The sequence below is a fragment of the Ceratocystis lukuohia genome (assembly GCF_044167205.1).
Source record: "Ceratocystis lukuohia strain C4212 chromosome Unknown Supercontig6_pilon, whole genome shotgun sequence".
NCBI lineage: Eukaryota > Fungi > Ascomycota > Sordariomycetes > Microascales > Ceratocystidaceae > Ceratocystis > Ceratocystis lukuohia.
In genome coordinates this window covers 1,906,778-1,925,599 of record NW_027263525.1, presented here as the reverse complement: position 1 = coordinate 1,925,599, position 18,822 = coordinate 1,906,778, and the positions used below count along the sequence as shown (strand labels likewise).

The window sequence follows — 18,822 nt, the reverse complement described above, 5'->3', positions numbered from 1 at the left end:
TTCCATCCCAACAGAGCTTCTAGCTTGTAGTGGGCGGAGATGCAGGGAAAATGGCGTGTTCCCACTTATCTCTTCATATCTTGCCATGATTCTTCGTGTTGGATATGCCCTTTTTTCGATCGACATCTCAATGGAACAACTATGGCTGGAACTTGAAAACCCCCAGACAAAACGAGAAGGTTCTCGTAGCATCAACTAGTTGATGAATTATTTATAGGAGATGCAGAGTCATAGTACTTTTTCTGCACGCCCAGAGACCGCTGGAATGCTGCTGGTCATTGTTGTCTACTCGACAAACAAAGCTTCATGTTGATTTAACGTATAGGCTTTAAGCTGTCGTTCAAAGAGGAGATAGGCAATAAGGCAATTTCATGATTACCTAACCCAAGCTTTGAGACAGGGGTATTGGAGACAGGGATAGCTGTTGGTGATAAAAATGGAGCTCCAAAACTGGGGACTTTGATTTTCATAGCAACAAAAATCTTCGCAACTTACAGAAACTTCAACTAGCCGTAGTGAGAAGCTCCGAGATTTAGTTGTCGGATGAGGTTATCAGTTGTTTGAGGCTGATAGAAGTTGAATAGTACATAAATGCGAGACTGCAAACACACACCAGCTTTTAGAGTTAAGGACTCAGCCTTTTTTATTTTTCTAGTTGGATAACGGTTAAAGCTTGAACGCGTTGTTGCTTGTCGCGTTGCACACAAGCTTTTAGCATTAAGGTGCGCTTTAGTGTCTAGTGGCTTTAGCGCTTAGTGCCATTACTGAGCTTTAGTGGGGTGCGCCTTTTGTTCTTCTTTCTACAGCTGTAGGACATAGACCTGAACTTTGGCTTGGGCCTGAACCAGGCTTTGCTTAGGCCTAGCCAGAATCTTCGCGTCACCCGCTTGTGGCTGATTTTGCTCCTTCTGTATTACTCTAGCAACTCGCGCGTGCCTTGCAGATAAGCACACTTGCACGAGCAACAACTCAACTCCAGAAAATCTCCATCTTCGTGGCCCTGTAGACTTGCGACCGGCTTTATGTTTTAGAGCTGATTATTCATCTTTTTCTACACCAATCGAACTTGACTATTCTTTGTCGTGTCATCTAAGCCTCCTCTTTTTTATCGCACTTGACCGCCATTGTTAACCCTCACCGCTGGCCATCGCTTCGTATAAGCTTGTGGAAATGGCGCCCGCCAGACGCTCCCGGCGAGCCCCCCCAAAGGAACCCTCGCCCGTCCCTTCATCATCGCCAGATCTTTCCGACCCCGAAGAGGTACCTGAAGAGCCCGAACAGGCGTCATCGCCGATTTCGGACCCGCCTTCCGATGTCGAAGATCTAGACTCAGCCATCAATGGCCGTGATGGTGTCGACAACAACGACGATGATGGCCCCAAAGAATCGCTTCAGTTCAACGAACAACTGTCCTGGAAGCCTGGAAAGCCAATCCCGGTTAGCACACTCATTCCGCGTTTGCGCAGGCTCCTCGATGAACTGTCGGATATGGACCAAGAACGAGTTGATCCCGAATCACTGACTGATGTGGCTGCATCTCTGGCCCATCGCAACCTCTTACAACACCGCGATAGTGGTGTCAGAGCCTTTGTTGCCGCCTGTTTGTCTGACGTACTGCGTATTTGCGCGCCTAATGCGCCATTCTCCAGCGATCAAGTTAATGTAAGCGCTACCCCCTCCCCCTTTCCCTTGGGCATGAATAGTTGTGGTGTGAGCCATTCTGAGCTGGCCACTTCTAGGCTAGTACCTTCTTAGCGAACCGCTGTGAGGCATGCTAACTCACTGCCATCTAGATGATCTTCTCCTTGTTTATTCGTGACATAATACCCGCCCTCAAGGACCCAGGCGACACCTACCACGCCCAGCACAAATACGTCCTAGTTTCACTCTCAGAAGTAAAGAGTATCCTTTTAGTTCTTGAGATAGAAGGCGGAGATGAGCTTTTTCTCCGGCTCACTTCCGCCTGTTTCGACACCATCTCCATTCTTTCCTCACAGGATGCCGAGGGCAATGTGCCGCGCGACGTCGAGCATCACATGACCCACATCATGATCACCCTCATTGACGAGAGCCCAGGCATCCCGGCTCTGGTTATCGACTCCATAATGGCCCAGTTCTTGCGAGCGCTGCCCCCTGGGGGCCTCAAAAATCGCCTCGATCGATCCGACGATAGCAGCCAGTCTAACTTGCTCCCCAAGAAGATACCAGCTGCCTACATCATGGCTAAAAACATATGTACCGACTGCCCAGAAAAGATGTCGCGCTATGTGAGTCAGTATTTCAGTGATGTCATTATTGATGCCACGAGCTTGAGTCGTGGGCAAAACGAAGACGAAGAAGAAGCCCCTGCTGGCCCTTCGGAATCAGATCTGCACAATATCCGACAAGCACATCACCTTATTCGGGAGCTGTGGCGAGCCGTTCCTATTGTGCTTCAAAACGTTATACCTCAAGTTGAGGCTGAACTATCCGCCGACAACGCCAGTCTTCGCCAGCTTGCAACGGAGACCCTGGGTGACATGATTTCTGGTATTGGTGCTGCTGGGCCACCCCCTCCACCCATCATGGATCCTTGTCAGTACCCTCAATGGCGCATGGATGACGAGCTGCCCGTCCACCCTTCTCAAACCGTTCTCAATTCCCCATCGGCGGTACTATCATTCTCTCAAGTACACCCAACCGTATACCACAGCTTCATCAACCGCCAGAACGACAAGGTTTCTGCGATTCGTGCCGCCTGGGCGCTTAGTGTGGGCTACATAATTTCCACATCAGCAGGAAATACTGGCATAAGCCGTGAAGAGGAGGGTAAACTAGTGCAAGCTCTTTCTACCAAAATGCTAGAGTATGATGAAAAGGTCCGTCTTGCTGCTATCAAGGCTATCGATATATTCAACATTAAAGATGTGGTAAACAAGCTTGGGTACTACGGTGGCGTTGAGCAAGAAGGGTCTGTGTTGGCTATCCTAGCCGATCGCTGCCGCGATCGCAAGCCTGCTGTGCGTGTTGAAGCAATGGTTTTATTGGGCAAACTGTGGTCTGTAGCGGCAGGTGAGATTGCTGCTGAGCATGACTTAGTCAGCCCTTGTCTTGGTGGCATCCCTTCTCGCATCATCGAGGTATACTACACTGGCGACCCTGAGTCCATTGCAATACTCGACAGGGTTCTTCTAGAGTACATTATTCCTCTTGGATTCCCCCCCCGTAAGTCCAAGAAGAATAGCCAAACAGCAGCGATCAACTATGACAGCGACAAAGTCAGAGCAGAGCGCATCCTACAATTAGTCCGATCGCTCTCAGACAAAGCCAAGCGTGCATTTTTTGCTATGCAAGCCCGTCAGCCTGCAATGATGCCACCCGTTGTAGCTTACATTCGCCAGTGTGAACTTTACAATGGCGGTGTAATCGAGGCAAACGAGGACAGAGTCACTGCAAATCTTAATGGTGTGATCAAATGGCTCAGTGGTCGCCTTCCCGATCAGCCCAAGGCCCAGGCTGACTTAGAACGGTTTGCTAAAGTCAACGAGCGTCGATACTATGCCCTTGTCAAGTATGCTATCGATATAAACAACGACTTCAAAACTATTCACGATGCTATCAGAGAGCTTGTTAAGCGGGTGAATGGAGAGGGAAAATGTTCTGGTGTCATGGACACTTTGTTGCCTCTGATCTACCAGACTGCTTGTATCACTTTCAACAAGAGCCACTTGGCTTCGTTTATGGAATTTTCTCAGAGCAACAAGAACGGTCTTGGCCCTGCTGCCCATGAAGTTCTGGGAGAGATCTCACAGCGGAATCCTGCCGTGTTCAAGTCACATATTGGAGAGCTCTGCAAGAGCCTCGTGGAACAAGCACCCACACGTGAAAAGCCCAATGATCCTTCGGTCGTTGACGTCCTCAAGGCCTGTGCGTCTTATGCAAAGACTGAGACAGAGGATATGCCCCAGGATTCCAAGTTCTTGGAGACGATGAAGAATTACGCTCTGTATGGACGGCCACCCAAGGCTGCTAAGTATGCTCTCAACATCATCCTTTCCTCCAAAGACACCGAGGCAGAAGAAACCGCCCGCAGTATATTGCGCCGTATCATGAAAGAATGGAAATACGGGGCGCCCAACTTCTTGAACCATCTTGCTTGCATCTCGCAACTGGCACTCATGAAACCAAACATCACCGAGGATTATGACAAGGAAATTCTTGATATGACTATCCAGCAATTGCTTCTTCAGGTCAAAGGTGAGGCCAAGGACACCGATCCTAGCTGGGTCGATGATGGGGACATGGACGAAGAGCTTCAAGCCAAATTACTTGCTCTAAAAATTCTCACGAATAATCTCCGCGCTACTGCTGATCTGGACGATTCTAAGGAACGCATTGCCGCAGTTTTTAAGCTATTAAGGACCTTGATCACCAAAGATGGCGAACTGTGCAAGACAAAGGATACTCCCAAGTACCACCGGAGCCGTCTGGTGTTAGCTGCTGCTCACTTAATGCTTAAGCTCTGCTGCGAAAGTCGATTCGACCCCTATCTCAGTCCTAATGACTTCAACAATTTGGCATTTGTTGCCCAACACGGCGAATCAGCCGTACGACACCGCTTTGTCGAAAAGCTGCAAAAGTACCTTGCTACCAATGAACTCGCCCCAAGGTTCTACACCATCGTCTTCCTAACTGCTTTTGAGCCCGTTGCTACCTTTAAAGAACGTCTCGGTACCTGGATCGACGCCCGTGCTAGATTTTTCGTGGAGAGATCTAAACCTGTACTTGAGCCTGCCATATGCCGTTTGATATCGCTCCTCGCACATCACCCAGACTACAGCAACGACGCTGGGAATCTAATCGATCATGCTCGCTATCTTCTATACTACATTAGCCATGTCGTCACGGAGGACAACCTTGGCCTTGTTCTTCGCTATGTCGAACGGACAAAGCAAACACTTGATGCCATTAACCCTGCCAGCAGCGAGAATATCTACGTCATATGTGATCTTGCACTAGCCCTGTTGCGTAAGTGGCAGGAGAAGAAGGGCTGGAGCATTCAGGTGTATGCCAACAAAGTTGGGTTGCCCATTGGCCTATTTAGTGCCTTGCCCTCCCACAAGGTGGCCGTTGAGATTGCTGAGAAGCAGTATCTTCCTGAGGGCCTTGAGGAAAGTCTAGACGGTCTTCTAAGATCAGTTGATCGCAAAAAGGTACGCAGCAATCCGCTTTCACTCACTCGTGGAATAGAAAATGAATGGCTAACATGTAGTAGAAACGTAAAACTGCTGATGAGCGCCACGATCAGCCTGCCAAACGTACCAAGTCAGTCAAGCTTCCTTCTAGAGAAAAGACACCCAAGTCCCGGACAAAATCCACTCCTCGTAGCCATAGCGCACCAAAGAAGTCACGCAAGTCTCGTACTCGCGACCAGTGGGGTAGTGATGTCGATGCCGATTTTGAAGGCCCTGGGCGCGAGGTTGAGCGCCGCAAGAGTGGCCGCTCACGTAGCGGCCGCACTTCGACGTATGTAGAACGTGATTCATCAGAAGATGATGAGGAGATGCTGGATGGAGTGGCTGAGTGGAGCTACCTTGACGAGAATGGCAAGCCAAAGCGTGCTATGCCTAAGAACGACGAAGAAAGCGAAGACGAAGAAGACGAAGACGAAGACGAAGACGAAGATAATCTCACAACACCCAAAAAATCAAGTGTTGCCAACACGAAGAAGCCTGCAGCTAAGGTCAATGGCAACGATACGGATTCGTCGCTGTCCGAGATCTCAGACATGGATGTGAGCTCAAGCGACGAGGCGGATGACGGAGCGGAACAAGCACCAGTGCAGAAACGAAGTGCTAGAAGAAGATAAGGCAAAAGCAGAGGCACGACGGCGTTGCTTGTCAAGTGATCCCAAAACAGCGCATTGAGGGTGAGGAGCTTGGTCAGTTCAGGGTCAGGAAGAGAGTAGAGTAGAGATTGGAGGTTCGCGTATACCCTTATTCGTGACTGTGTCTTCTATAGCCACATACCGTGAGTTGATTCAGCTTGAAAAGGGAGAAGCCGGGCTTAGCTTAGCCCAGCTTGGTGTAGGAAGCGTATTGACTATTTATTGTCTTTCACTTGTATGTAGGCTCTTCTTGGTTTTGTTTGTTGGGTTTTGGTTTATGAGTACCATTTTAGTTTTTTCTTTATGAGCTGATAAGTTTCTAACAAGCTGAATACCTCCACATCGTCAATTGTAAAGTGTGACGCACAATCTAGAATATATGACAGTATAGCCATGTGCCAAGATGGAGTGACTTATAAACTAACCCTGAGATACTTTTTTTTTTTGAAAGGGTTATGTTATCGTTTTTCATAGCTTAATGTCAAGTTTGTCCATACAGTTTCACAATTCGGATGGATAGAAAATCATGCTCTGTTCAAGAACTCCAGCTACCCGTTTCAACAATATAGAAACATTAAAGAAACCAAGAAAAAAGAAGAGAAAAACATGGAGGCCGTACATGCACCTCACATCCCAATACTACAATACCGGTTTCTAGTACTTCAGAATGACGACGTTGGAGGCACTATAGTAGACACGCCTGAGCCTGGAGTCGTAGACCGCGTTGGATGGCCAATACGCAAATCGACCTTGTCACGGTGCTGGCGGTTTTTCAAATGCACTTCAAAGTTGGTAGCTGTTTGTCCCGGGCCAGGGGTGTACAGTTTGCCAGGGCAATCTTTGCAACGCACACGCGGTAGGAACATGTATACGGCATTGGCCGGGGGCGGCTGCCCCGGTGGGATTTGCTGTTCCGTGTCGGGATTTACAGCCGAGTACTTCATCAAGGCTTCGAACGAGTCGTACGGGTAACTCTTAGCAAGGTCTGTAAGACTACGGATGAGCCATGAGGGTGCCGGGGGCTAGGTTGTTGTTAGTACAGGCGGACGAGCTATGTCAAAAAGCATCCATGCCTTCTCTCTTTTTGGATAGAGCACTTACTGGAGTGTGGGGCCTGCCGTCGGCGTTAGGCATCGGTGCAGGAACCCTGCCGATTTGGCCAGAGGGAACATTAGGGGCGCTCGGCTTAGCCATGGCAGCCGGTTCGCCAGAAGTTGATACGAGGGCTGGGATGGGCGGAGGCACAGGGGTAATCTTAACTTGCTCGCCATTCAGCAAGGCTCGCAATCTCGCCGGTGAGACGCGCAATGTGATGATGAGTGACTGTGGCTCATCGTCATCCATCAAATCGCGGTGGCCGCGGCGTCCGACGCGTTGGGGCTCATGGTGTTCCGGAGTCTCGCTACGACCCACATTTGCCATACGTTGCTGAGCTGCTGATGCCGCGCCGCGTATGCCTCGAGTGCGTGCAGTTCCGGTGGCTGCAGCGTTAGCAGGGGCGGGCGATTCAGGGGCAGAGTCTTCGCTGTCATCTGATTCTGAGAGATCACCGTCCACACGGGCAGCACCGGGACCCCGACGGCGGCCTGCACCAGCAGCACGCTTGAAAAGTCTGCTTTCTTCGATTGTGGCAGCTGAGGCGGGGATGACAGACGATACGATTAGCGTGCGGATGGTTCGCTGTCGTTCTTTGAGGTCCGGCAGTTGTGGGCCGCCACGCCGGTTGACGGATCGCTTCTGGCGGCGTTGCTCGCGTGAGAATATGGTCTCGTTGCGGTCTAGATCGCCCTCACTCATCTCATACATATATGGCGCAAACTCCTTGGCTTGTTGCTGTGGTCTCAGCACAGAGGCCAAAGGAGACGGAAGGAATGCTGCCACCAGATCTGCGTCTTCTATCGGCCGCCCATCAAAGGGATGGCCGATAGTGTAGAGAGACTTGGTGAACAGCTGGGTTTGCTCGCGGATACAGTGTGCAATGGCGGTTTTGAACTCGCCGGGCAGTGCTAAGTCCCGGGCCATATTTGTTGCAAACTCTTCGGGGGAGTTCAGAGGATGGTTCATTTCCCACTCAAACTGATCGACTAATGTATGGGTTCCAATTGTGATGTTGAGCTTGATCAAGACCCGCATTTCGTCGTTTTTGAAGGCAGTATATGGGATTTCAGGGTCTAGCGAGTCGTCTTTGATGTGGGCGAATGGGTAGTAGTCTTCGAGTTGTTCACAGATTTGGCTGACAATCATGTCGTAGACTATTTGGGTAGCAGGAGGCTTGATGCCCATGTCCTCTACTAGCTGGGCAGCAAATAACTGCGGCGTGATTATACGGTCATGGAGATTCCATGTAAAGGTATCTCGTAGTTTGATCTTCTCCCATTCAACCTCCAGTCGTATTGGCACTAGGTCCTCGTGTAAGTCCGCCTGTTTCTGCATGTCTTTGCGCCTCCATTTGAGTGCTGTGGTAATGCGTTTTCCGGGGGGCGGCTTCTGGCTGGGGTATATAACCCGAGAATGGCTCATGCTTTCGGTGAAGCCATTGGCATAGCCCTGGTAGCCTTCGCCGTAGAGCCGGCTGGGTGTAAACCATGCACGGTAGTCATTGCGGATGCGCGCGTAGTCGCGAACCTCTTCAATAGCATCTTGCGTGTCCTTTTGTGACTTCTTTCCTACCTCAGCGAGGTTGATAGCAGCCAACCAGTCGCGAGTGATGTACTGCTCCAGCATCATTTGTTGGAACGATTCTTTAGTGCGAACGGGAATGCTAGAGCCCCCGTTGCCAGGCTCAGACGAAGCCACACCGGCAACGGCAGCATCTGGGCTGTCGGACGGCCCAGCCGATGGCTGGTTAGAGACGGGCTGAGAAGTGGACATCGACATCATGTGTGGTGGGGTTTGTTCGGCCGGATCGAGGTGGCTGTCGCAAAGAGCACGTGGAGCTTTAGGGGAGGAGGGAAGGTTGCTAACTGCGGATGCAGCAGCTTGGCCAAGTTAGATTGATAGTCCGCAGAATAGATATAGAACAGTAAAAGGGGAAGTTAGTTCCAAAGACTATAACATAGGCAGGCGGGTCGTGCGACTAATAATGCGACAAGAGAAATGCGACAAGTTAGGCGAGGCTGACAAAATGCAGCCGCGAGCGATGGCTCTGAAATTTACTATAGCCGTGCTATTGGGGGAAATGGCTGACGACTTGGGGCTGCTTTAGTTTCGGCCGACACGCGTAGCGTGTCTCTGCTAACAGCTAGGGGGTCACTTTGCGTGCTAGAGGTAGTGTAGAGGTACTTGATAGCGCTAACGCTATGGGTCACAGGGTGAAGACTGTGGCGTGAGTTACTTTCGCATGCACAAAACACCGCTGCCCGCATAAAGCGCCACATATGCGCCACAGCGTCATACGCGGTGCCCCACTTCCCCGCCTGAAACGGGCAGCAAGTAGAGCGGGTGAGGGCTTCGAAGCTTCTTGCACCTCACAACTAAGCTGTCCCTTTAGATTTTTGCAGAGCTTTTTAGTGGTCGTTCCTCCTAATCGCTATTGAGAAGGAGATTTTGCAGTGCCTAAAAGTGCGATATCCTATTATACCCAGCAACCTCAATTCAAGATGACTGACGAAAAGAAGGAAGTCGCTGTCGGTACGTGTGCTCAATTTTGCTCGATTTCTTTTGCTCAATTTTTTTTTTCCTTTTCTGCGCCTATCCTGATGTCTCTGTTGAAAGAGAATTCTCAATATTTGGGTTATTAGAGCCTCTTGTCATCCTAGTGGGCCTAGCTTGGGTACTGCTGAATAATTCTTTTATTGCAAACCCCCGTCAAGACAGCCACCACCGGCCGCTTCTCATCATTGATCTACAATGGCCGGCTAGGCTGTGATACACCTGTTGCTTGACGTCACGTCACGTCACACTATTTTGCGCGGCTGGCTGGTGAGAGAACGGCCGGCCAGACTTAACATTTCATACACTTGCTGCGACAGACCTCTTTGCCTCGTTGTCTAACTAACTATGTTTTCTTCCTCTAGACTACACTCTGAACAACCCTGATACTCTCACCAAGTACAAGAACGCTGGTGAGATTTCGGAGAAGGTCCTTGCCGCTGTCAAGAAGCTTTGCGTTCCCGGCGCCAAAATCTCTGAGATCTGCGAGAAGGGTGACGAGATCCTGACTGAGGAGATTTCGAAGGTCTACCGCGGCAAGAAGATCAACAAGGGTATGCTATTACCGTCTACCAGCCACTTCCGGCGCATCCCATCCTTGGCTGCTATGTGTATCAGCTCTTGTGCATGTCCGTGAATGCGACTTTCTCATAGCTATTCTATGGTGCAAAGACACGCAACACAGGACACGTCTACTATGGGGCTCAGCTAACCATTATGTGCGCAGGTTTCGCCCATCCTACTACCGTCTCCCCGAGCTCCTTTGTCACTCCCTACACTCCTCTCAAGACCGATGAGGCTGAGGCTGCCGTAGAGCTGAAGGCCGGTGAGGCTGTCAAGATCCAGCTTGGTGCTCAGATCGATGGTCTCGGTTCCATTGTCTGCGACACCATCATTGTGCCTGAGCCTTCCGAGATTGCCGGTCGCGATGCCGACCTCCTGCTGGCCACCTACTACGCCAATGAAGTTCTACTGCGCCTGATGGTGCCCCCTGGCACTTTGGCCACTGGCACTGAGGAGGAGAAGGCTAAGGCTGCTTCTGTCAAGCCTCCCACCCAGTCCAAGATCAACAGCATCCTGGAGAAGGTTGTCAAGACCTACGAGTGCAACCTGGTCGAGAGCACTACCTCGTGGCTCTTTGAGCACAACGACATCGAGTCCAAGAAGAGAATTATTCTGGCCCCTCCCGAGGGCACTAGAGGTGATGGCATTCCCGAGATCGGCGAGGTCTGGGGTGTTGAGGTCGGTGTCTCGCAGCAGTCTGGCAAGATAAAGACTCTGGAGAACCGTCCTACCCTGCACCGCCGCACCAAGGAGACCTACGGCCTAAAGCGTCCTACTTCCCGCAAGATTCTTTCTGAGGTCCAGAAGAAGTTTGGTACCTTCCCCTTCTCCCTCAGACAGCTTGATGACGAGCGTGATGCCAAGTCTGGTGTTGTTGAATGCGTTCGTGGCAACGTTTTCCGCCAGTACGAGATGGTTGGTGACAAGGACAGCGCTCCTGTCGCCCGTCTATTGACCACTGTTGGTATGTTTGGATCCATTATTGTTTTTGCCTTTGCCGAATATATTATTAACCATTCCCTCCCCTCTTTTCAACAGCCATCACCAAGAACGGTGTCACCAAGCTAGGCGGCCCGGTCCCTCTAGACCTGGAGAAGGTCAAGAGTGACAAGAAGATCACCGACGAGGAGGTTCTGGAGATTCTGGCACGGCCTCTGCGCAAGGAAAAGAAGAACAAGAAGAAGAACTAAAGATACAAAACACGTACACGTACAAGCGGTCTTTGATACAACCGTCGTATACCAATGAATAAAAAACAAGGCATAGAACAATTAAAAAAGCATGCAGACGGATATACGAGACAAGAGTCAACCAGTTGCTATGAAGCTCACCAGATGTGTGGCAAAGGACGGTGTATAAGCTCGAAACTCGGCCAACACCCATGCGTGTCATGCCATTCAGAGTCCATCATTATCACGGCAATGAAGTGTACTATGGATTGAATGTTGGATAAGAGCAACAGCATTTCCGAAGTTACGGGCAAGTAAGGCAATAGCGGTGATAACAACGACACAAAGCAGACAGCGACTTGGCTAGATCTGACTGGACAGTACTGGACTGGCTTTTCCGGACGGGGCTGGGAAAAGGGCAGAGTTCCACTCTGATAATTGCCTTTTTTTTCTCTCTCTTCTCTCCCTAGACCGCCTGGAGGGCAGAAGGATGAAGATTGATGGAATGGGTAAGTTTGTGTGGAGGAGCGAGGAGCCTATCATGCCATTACTTACGTCCATGCCCTAGACGTATAGCTCAGGCCTGACTGGCCATGGCTGATCTGACTTGCCCAACCTCGAGCTGTCGCTTGGAACAGATGCCCGATAAGGCCAGTACAAACTATAATAATCATGGGAAATAACATACGGAGAACAGGGCGAAGATCAATCTCGGTCACTGTGCTGCCAATCAGTTGCATTGAAGCGTTTAAACAACAGACAGCCAACGAGGGCAGTCTGCAAAGATAGGAAAACAGTCGATGCATTCCTTTGGCAAAGAAGAGGGCGCATCCACGGTCTTTTCTACTCCTATGTGGTGTTTAATAATACATGATTGAGTGGCGGTCTACAGGCGGTCAAATGGAAGCGCACCTGACAACAAACTAGTTGGCGAAGCACACGCCTAGCGAGCATTTGGCCAAGCAAAGACCTACGCTCTGAGTAAAAGATAATTGTCAACTGTTGACGCACATACAGTATGCCAAGGCATGGTAAAGTATGGGCGAGAGTGAGTGTATGTGTGATCTATACTGTTAGATAAGCCCTAGATTGCGACAATATGACGGGATGAGATTTGCAGGTGGTCATGTCATCGGCAGCAGTAGGGTCTGCTATATTTTTCCCTCCTCTTCGTCTTCTCTAATCTGCCCCTTGGAGCTATTGTTATAGCAATACCTGTTATATGGAATGGGAGCGTCTGGATAATGTAGCCCCCAGCGTCGACAAAACTTGGTATGTTGTTGTCGTGGCGTTACGTGTGTTTTTTTTTGCTTGCCATCACGACAGGGTAGTATGACAACTTTAGCCCCTGTAGAAGTGTGTATTTCAGCACATGGGTCCTGAAATACAGAGGCCTGCCACTATATGCCGTAAAAAGATCCTCAAGGCCACTGAAGGTGGTTCCCCTGAGTGCCCTAAGCACTCGGATTCAACCCCACTGAAAGCTCAATTTCCTTGCGTTTCCCCTGGCTAATTTCCAGAGGCCAGGCCCTGTTTATGCTCGGCCAAGCTTGTGCTAGCAAGAAACTTGTGATCCTCTCTCGTCCAAATCACCTCACGAAATTCACAGGACCCTTCTTCCCTCTTCTGCTCCCCCTCCCCCAAAAAACCAAAGCTGCACCTCAAAAACACGCTTCTCAATCGAGAATCATAATCCTCGCTGGCGCTCTACCTCCAGGCTGGCCCACGTTTGATCAGCCACAAGCCAGAAACCTGGACCTCTATTTTTCCTCCCTTTCGCTCCTAATCGAGCCCTCAACGAAACAACCCACCAAGCTTCATAGCCCACTGCCGAAGCCCGACGGCACGCAAGGAACAGCGAAAAGCGAAGAAAAAAACAATCTGAAATCAGGCCAGCACGCGCAGCGCATCTTGAGCCTTATCCATTGTTTAGCGCGCGATACAGTACGGTACGTTTTTGCTTGTCCATAGGGCCAATAACGACGAGTTCCATCAGTAAGCAAAGAGCCGGTCCTGCCGCTCTATTCTAAGGCTTAGAGGCTGACCAGCAAATTTCTCTGCGCAGATTTTAGAAGCCAGCCAGGCACAAGGGACAGAAGATACCGTTAAGACTAGACGTTCTTCTAGCTCTCTATCTTTTTGGCTAGCAACATCAGGGAGAAAAGAGAGTGTGTGAGATAGAGAGAGGGGCTTGCCATTATTAGGAGCACATTATCTCACGAGGACACCACTCTCAGGATAGCCGCCATTTCAAGAACACGCGCTCAGTTAACGCGAAAACGAAAAGAAACCGGAGGGCTTAACGGCCACTACCTCAGAAGAGATAGGATAATGTCTACGCGGGCTACACGGTCTCGGATCGCGAGTCCAGCGCAGGCACAGGGCCAGGGCACGAATTCCTCCACCAGCAGACAATCAGAAACAACCCCCAAGGGTGCAGCATCCAGTAGTGACAGTTCGCGATCATTTCTACAGAGATGGCTGGAACCCGAGATACAAAACAAGGCCAGTTTTGAAGAGCACGGGCTTATGCGATGCGGCGTGCTCGAAAACATGGCTGCTCTAGGCACGTTACCCAAGCTGCCGCCTAAGAAGCGTGCGCAGCAAAATAGCAAAAGCGCGACACCCATGGCCACAACAGCGATGGGATCACGTGGTTCTATGGCCACCGCGGGCTCTGCTTCACAGGACAGGCAAAGCGACAAACAGCCAGTTCGCAAAATTATTCTACATCCACCAGCATCGGCGTCAAAAAGCAAGCGGACTACAGACATCGATTACGCAGCAGATGGCAACATTGGGGCCAATGTAGAGATAATGGCATCGAATTCATCTGCCTCAAAGCCAGGCGGGCGTAAGACCACATCAAAAGATTTTGCACCGCCAGAGGACGAGAATGATGACGACTACCGACCAACTGTCAAAAAGCCAAGGCCTGGAGCCTCGGCAAGCGGCAATAATAATAGTAGTGCCAGCAGCAATGCCAACAGTGCCACAACAACCAGCATCCCTAGGCGGCATGCTGCATCTGCATCTGCATCTGCTGCTAGCCCAGGCCAGCTGTCACTATCATTATCAACGGAGCCTAAGCCAGGGTTGGGAAAAGACTCATCGGCCACGCCAACAGCTACAGATCTGATCATGATCACGCCCACGTCCACAGGCCGCAAGAAACGAGCGGCAGCATCAATAGCAGCAGCAGCAGCAGCCAAAAGTGCTAGTTTGGAAGCAGCGGCTGAAACAGTCAAAGCCCTGGTGCATAAGGCTGAGAGCCAGGGAAGACACGCAACTGCCCGGACGCTACAGGCTGCTTACAATGAGAACGCAGGCGATGCAGAATTTCTCAGCGTCATTGACAAAATCTATCGCCAGCGTTCGCGCCAGTCGGATGCTTCCATGTGGGCACAATACGAGCGTCTGATCGGCGAGAAGCGTCGTGAAAGGCGCGAAAATTACTTGGCTTTGGGCGATGGCTACGACGACAACGACTACATTGAGAGTGATGACGATGATTACAACAGTGAGGTCACTGCTACTGCTATTGTAGGCGGTGTGCAAATTCAGAGGACACTGCATCGGGGCGTCCCAGGCAGCGATTTTAATAGCCCAGTCGGGACACATGGTCATGGTGCATTGGCATTTGGTGAATCTGTCTCGGATTCTGCTACTGGTGCTGGTGCCCAAGCAAAGAGTGCGCGAAAGAGAAGGGCTGGAGCGGCACGTGATGCGAGAAATTCTGGGTCTTCAGGGTCAGGGTTTGAGTTGGGGTCAGGATCTGGGTCTACTGTGGCAGACCACAGCTCCTTGGGCTTAGACCAATTTCAACCTGGCTGGGACCCTAGAAGCAGCACTGCAACGAGCGCCAGGACGTGCAGTATTAGCGGTCCCAACGCCAGCAATACCACTATCACCACAGCAGCCAATAGCAGCGGCAGCAAGAAGAAAAAATCAGCTATGGGCAACAGCAGCAGCAGAAACACCACCATCACCAACACCATCACCACTACTATCTCTAGCAGGAAGCCTGAGACGTCTGTAATGCTGGGCGAACCCCAGCGCCACCACTCTAGTCACGGCCGCGAGAACAGCGACCAGGCTTCCTCTCAGTCGCAGTTAACTCCTTTTACACGTGTCATCAAACTGAAATCCCGTGTGTCTCTTCCATCCAGCGCATCGCCACGGACCCCAGCTAGTGTAAAGGCAGAGAAGGAAATTGCTGATAGTGCCGACGAGGACGAGGACGGCGATGATGATGTCAGCCCCTCGTCGCCGTGTCCTGCATCGCGTGCTGTTTCTGGAGATAGAGCATCGTCTTCAGACCCCTCCAAAGCATTCGCAAACGTGAGATCATCAAAACCACGGTCGCTGTCGCTATCGAGTGACTCGTCACTTTCATCTTTATCGTCAGTTGATGAAAACCTGCTGCTCTCTGAAGATGAAAATACTGCTGCGCTACAGCGTGATCATGGGCACAACTATAATGAGCAGAGGCCACAGGGCCAGCCAATGATGATCAAGAACGCCAAGTTGTCTAGCTCAGCCAATCACAGAGGTGGCAGCAAGGGCACCAAGAGAAGACTTAACAAAAGCAAGGGCACCACGACTGCCACCGCTACCAATTCTACCAGCATCAACCTCAGTGCTAGCTCTAATAGTGCAAAGCATCGCTCGTCCTCTACCTCTACCTTGTCTTTGTCCTCATCACAACCGACCACAATCTCAGATTTCTTTCGTCGTACCGCCCAGTTGCATCAGGAGTACAAGGCCAAACTTGACGCTTCTTCCTGCACCGCTCCCCTTAACCCATCTTCTCATTCATCCTCTCCTCTTGTTACCTCTCCGTCACAACACCACGCTTCTCTCGTGGAAGAAGCTGAAAAGGCCAAGTTAGATTCTGTCGCTGAGCTGCGTCGTGCCTGTATTGAAAACACTACTGCCTTGACCCCTGATACGAGCAGCTCTATTCGTGAGGCTACCTCACAAGCTCATGAAGCTAGCAACTTTCGCCTTCGTCCTCTACCTCCTCAAATCAATCAGTCAGCGCCTACACCTATAGACGACACCATGTCTAATAAACGCAGAACCGCGCCGGCTCCTGGCACCGCTTCCACATCTTCCACATCTTCCCTATCCTCTGTGCCATCCACAGCACTGTCTCTGTCTATTTCTAGTGCATCGGGCGCAAGAGCCACACGATCGTCTCTGAAACGCCCTCATGAAGGCGACGACGCTGCTTTAGAAGCCTCGCCGCCTCGTCCTGTTTCTCACACTCCATCTCGTGCTGTGACCCCATCATTGCCCCCCTCAAAAAAACAGAGGATGGGTCCTCGTGTTAAACTTTCGCCGAAGAAGGGTAGCGCTACTTTTGCCGGCGCTCCTCGGCCATCGTCCCGTTCTGGAAATGACAGTGGCCTATCTCAAGTAAGTATCACTTGATTTATCCATCACCATGATTCTTTTTTTCTAACATACCCCGCCAGGATAATGACGACTTTTGCTCGGCTTGCGGCGCAAGTGGTGAGCTGCTTTGCTGCGATAATTGTGTCAAAGCCTTTCACTTTGGCTGCATCGATGTTGAATCAGACAAGCTTCCCGATCAGTGGTTCTGCTGGGAGTGTCGCATTACCAGAGTCCCATCCACACTTCAATTATCGCCAGTTCGTGGGTGTTTTGCTGCCCTTGAAGTCGTTTTAGAACGCAATAATCCGCGGGCTTTTCAACTTCCGCATCACATCCAGACTCTCTTTGAAGGTGTCAAAGTTGCAGCTGATGGCACATATGAAGATGTCTTACCCCTAACAAAGAAGTACGTATCGTTCATACTCTCCTACTTACCGTGTCTTAGTGCGCTAACATCGTATAACTCATGCCTAGACGAGACAGAAAGACCGAAGACTTTACCGACTGGTATAAGCTTCGCGATGGAGACTCGGCCGTGCTTTGCAAAGCCTGCCATCAATCTGCGGATACCATTCGGCCAATCATTCCGTGCAGCAAGTGTGGCTTACACTGGCATTTGGACTGCTTAGACGAACCTCTCACTGTACCTCCTGTCCTTAAGACGTGGAACTGCCCCTTGCACGTTGAGCCTGATGCACTGGCTATGTTGATATCTGGCCCAGCCCACCGTTATCGCCGTATTAAGAATGTCCCTGTTATTTCCCCCATGTTTGCACGTGGAAACCATAACAACGGTATCTTGGAGATTGAGGATGACTTGGACGAGCTCCAGAATGAGTACGAGCAGAATCTTCAGCAGTCAAGGAACGCCGGGTGGGCTGATCCCCAGTCTTTTGGCCGTACCTATCGTCTCAAGGCGAGTGCTGTTGTCAAAGACTTTATTGAAAGGTGGGTTTATCAGTAGCCCTACTCCCTCCGTTATGGCAAGTCCTCGACTAACAACTAACCCTATACAGCGTCACTATCTCTAAGCGTCCGGGCACGCTTGCCGAGAAACGTCTCAAGACAATGTGGCTTGAAAAGAAGCTTGAGAAGAGAAAGGCAGACGAGGGAAGGTCTTTGTTTCAAGACTTCTCTATCCCTGAGGCGGAGGCAGCACTTGTCATTGCAACAATGGCACATGCCCCAGCCCTCACAGTCGCCCATGCCTCTCCAGCCACTCCGGCCCCCAAGTCTACAGAGCCATTAGCCATCCCCGCCTCGCCCGCGCCCACGAACTCGTCCAAAACAGACTCAGACTACAATCCCAGCCTCGCATCTCTCAACTCGTCTGCTTCTGGTGCCACTGCTGCCATGGCCAAAGAAGATGTTCTCTCCTTGATCGCTAGGCAATCTACCAATCTAGTTGCTGGCGGAGGGCCTCTCTCCGAATCCACCAAAAAGTTTCTTCGTGGTGCTATGTTGCAGATCCAGCTCGCTCTCGGTGACGACGCTCCGACCCCACCCCTTGACCCCACAAAGTCCCTACCACCATCGCCCATTCATGCACACAGTCACGTCGTGCGGTTTGAGTCAGCTCTGTCATCGTCACGAGACCCGATGCAAGCCGACGGCTCGGACTCTATGATGACAGATCTTCCGAGATCAGAAGCAGGGCGAGAACCCACAGAACTGGCCACAGCCTCCCCCGAGGTCAGGGCCCAGGTACATGCCAGGAAAGCTGGAGACGACGGGTCATTCTGCGGCACAGCAAACAGACAGCGATCTGGAGTGGTGATTGTAGATGACGAAGCCATGAGCGATGATGTGACGGCGATACCCGAGATATAAATGTTTTTTGTTTATTTTTCCTTCCGTCATTGTCTCTGCCTGCTTGTTTCTTTGTTTCCTCTATCCTCCTCTGATGCTACCCTATGGGTTGTCTATATTCTCTATACATTTCCACCACGCTGTGGCGTGTTCTTTTTGTTCTCTTCCCTTTCCCCCCTTCTCTTCCCCATCATGACCACTACTACACAATACGCACACAGCACACATACCTCCCCCTCCCTCCTTGAACGCCTATTTTTTTCTGTTTGTTTTCCCTCTTTTCTCTTTTCTCTTCTTTCGTTAGAGAGTAAGCGTGCTTTTTTCTTACTCATCTTCTTCATTCTCTCCCATGAGGCTTCGTTG

General features: G+C 50.7%; 4 protein-coding genes across 4 annotated transcripts; 3 read left to right on the top strand and 1 right to left on the bottom strand.

The window, feature by feature from the left end:
• Positions 1-1,170: 1,170 nt before the first annotated feature.
• On the top strand, positions 1,171-5,848 carry HOO65_060455 (Sister chromatid cohesion protein pds5; the record flags this gene model as incomplete). Its single annotated transcript, XM_071003607.1, has 3 exons — positions 1,171-1,662; positions 1,794-5,192; positions 5,255-5,848. The coding sequence occupies 3 exons, from the start codon at positions 1,171-1,173 to the stop codon at positions 5,846-5,848; spliced, it is 4,485 nt and encodes a 1,494-aa protein (XP_070857805.1).
• A 680-nt stretch (positions 5,849-6,528) lies between these two features.
• HOO65_060454 (SWI/SNF chromatin-remodeling complex subunit SNF5) lies at positions 6,529-8,743 on the bottom strand (the record flags this gene model as incomplete). The annotated part of the gene is made up of 2 exons (XM_071003733.1): positions 6,529-6,888; positions 6,968-8,743. The coding sequence occupies 2 exons, from the start codon at positions 8,741-8,743 to the stop codon at positions 6,529-6,531; spliced, it is 2,136 nt and encodes a 711-aa protein (XP_070857804.1).
• A 722-nt stretch (positions 8,744-9,465) lies between these two features.
• Positions 9,466-11,271, top strand: HOO65_060453 (Curved DNA-binding protein; the record flags this gene model as incomplete). The annotated part of the gene is made up of 4 exons (XM_071003801.1): positions 9,466-9,496; positions 9,883-10,071; positions 10,203-11,045; positions 11,120-11,271. The coding sequence occupies 4 exons, from the start codon at positions 9,466-9,468 to the stop codon at positions 11,269-11,271; spliced, it is 1,215 nt and encodes a 404-aa protein (XP_070857803.1).
• A 2,310-nt stretch (positions 11,272-13,581) lies between these two features.
• HOO65_060452 (Transcriptional regulatory protein RCO1) lies at positions 13,582-18,480 on the top strand (the record flags this gene model as incomplete). Its single annotated transcript, XM_071003599.1, has 4 exons — positions 13,582-16,671; positions 16,731-17,056; positions 17,125-17,598; positions 17,667-18,480. 4 exons carry the CDS (start codon positions 13,582-13,584, stop codon positions 18,478-18,480), a joined length of 4,704 nt encoding a protein of 1,567 aa, XP_070857802.1.
• Between the last annotated feature and the right edge of the window lie 342 nt (positions 18,481-18,822).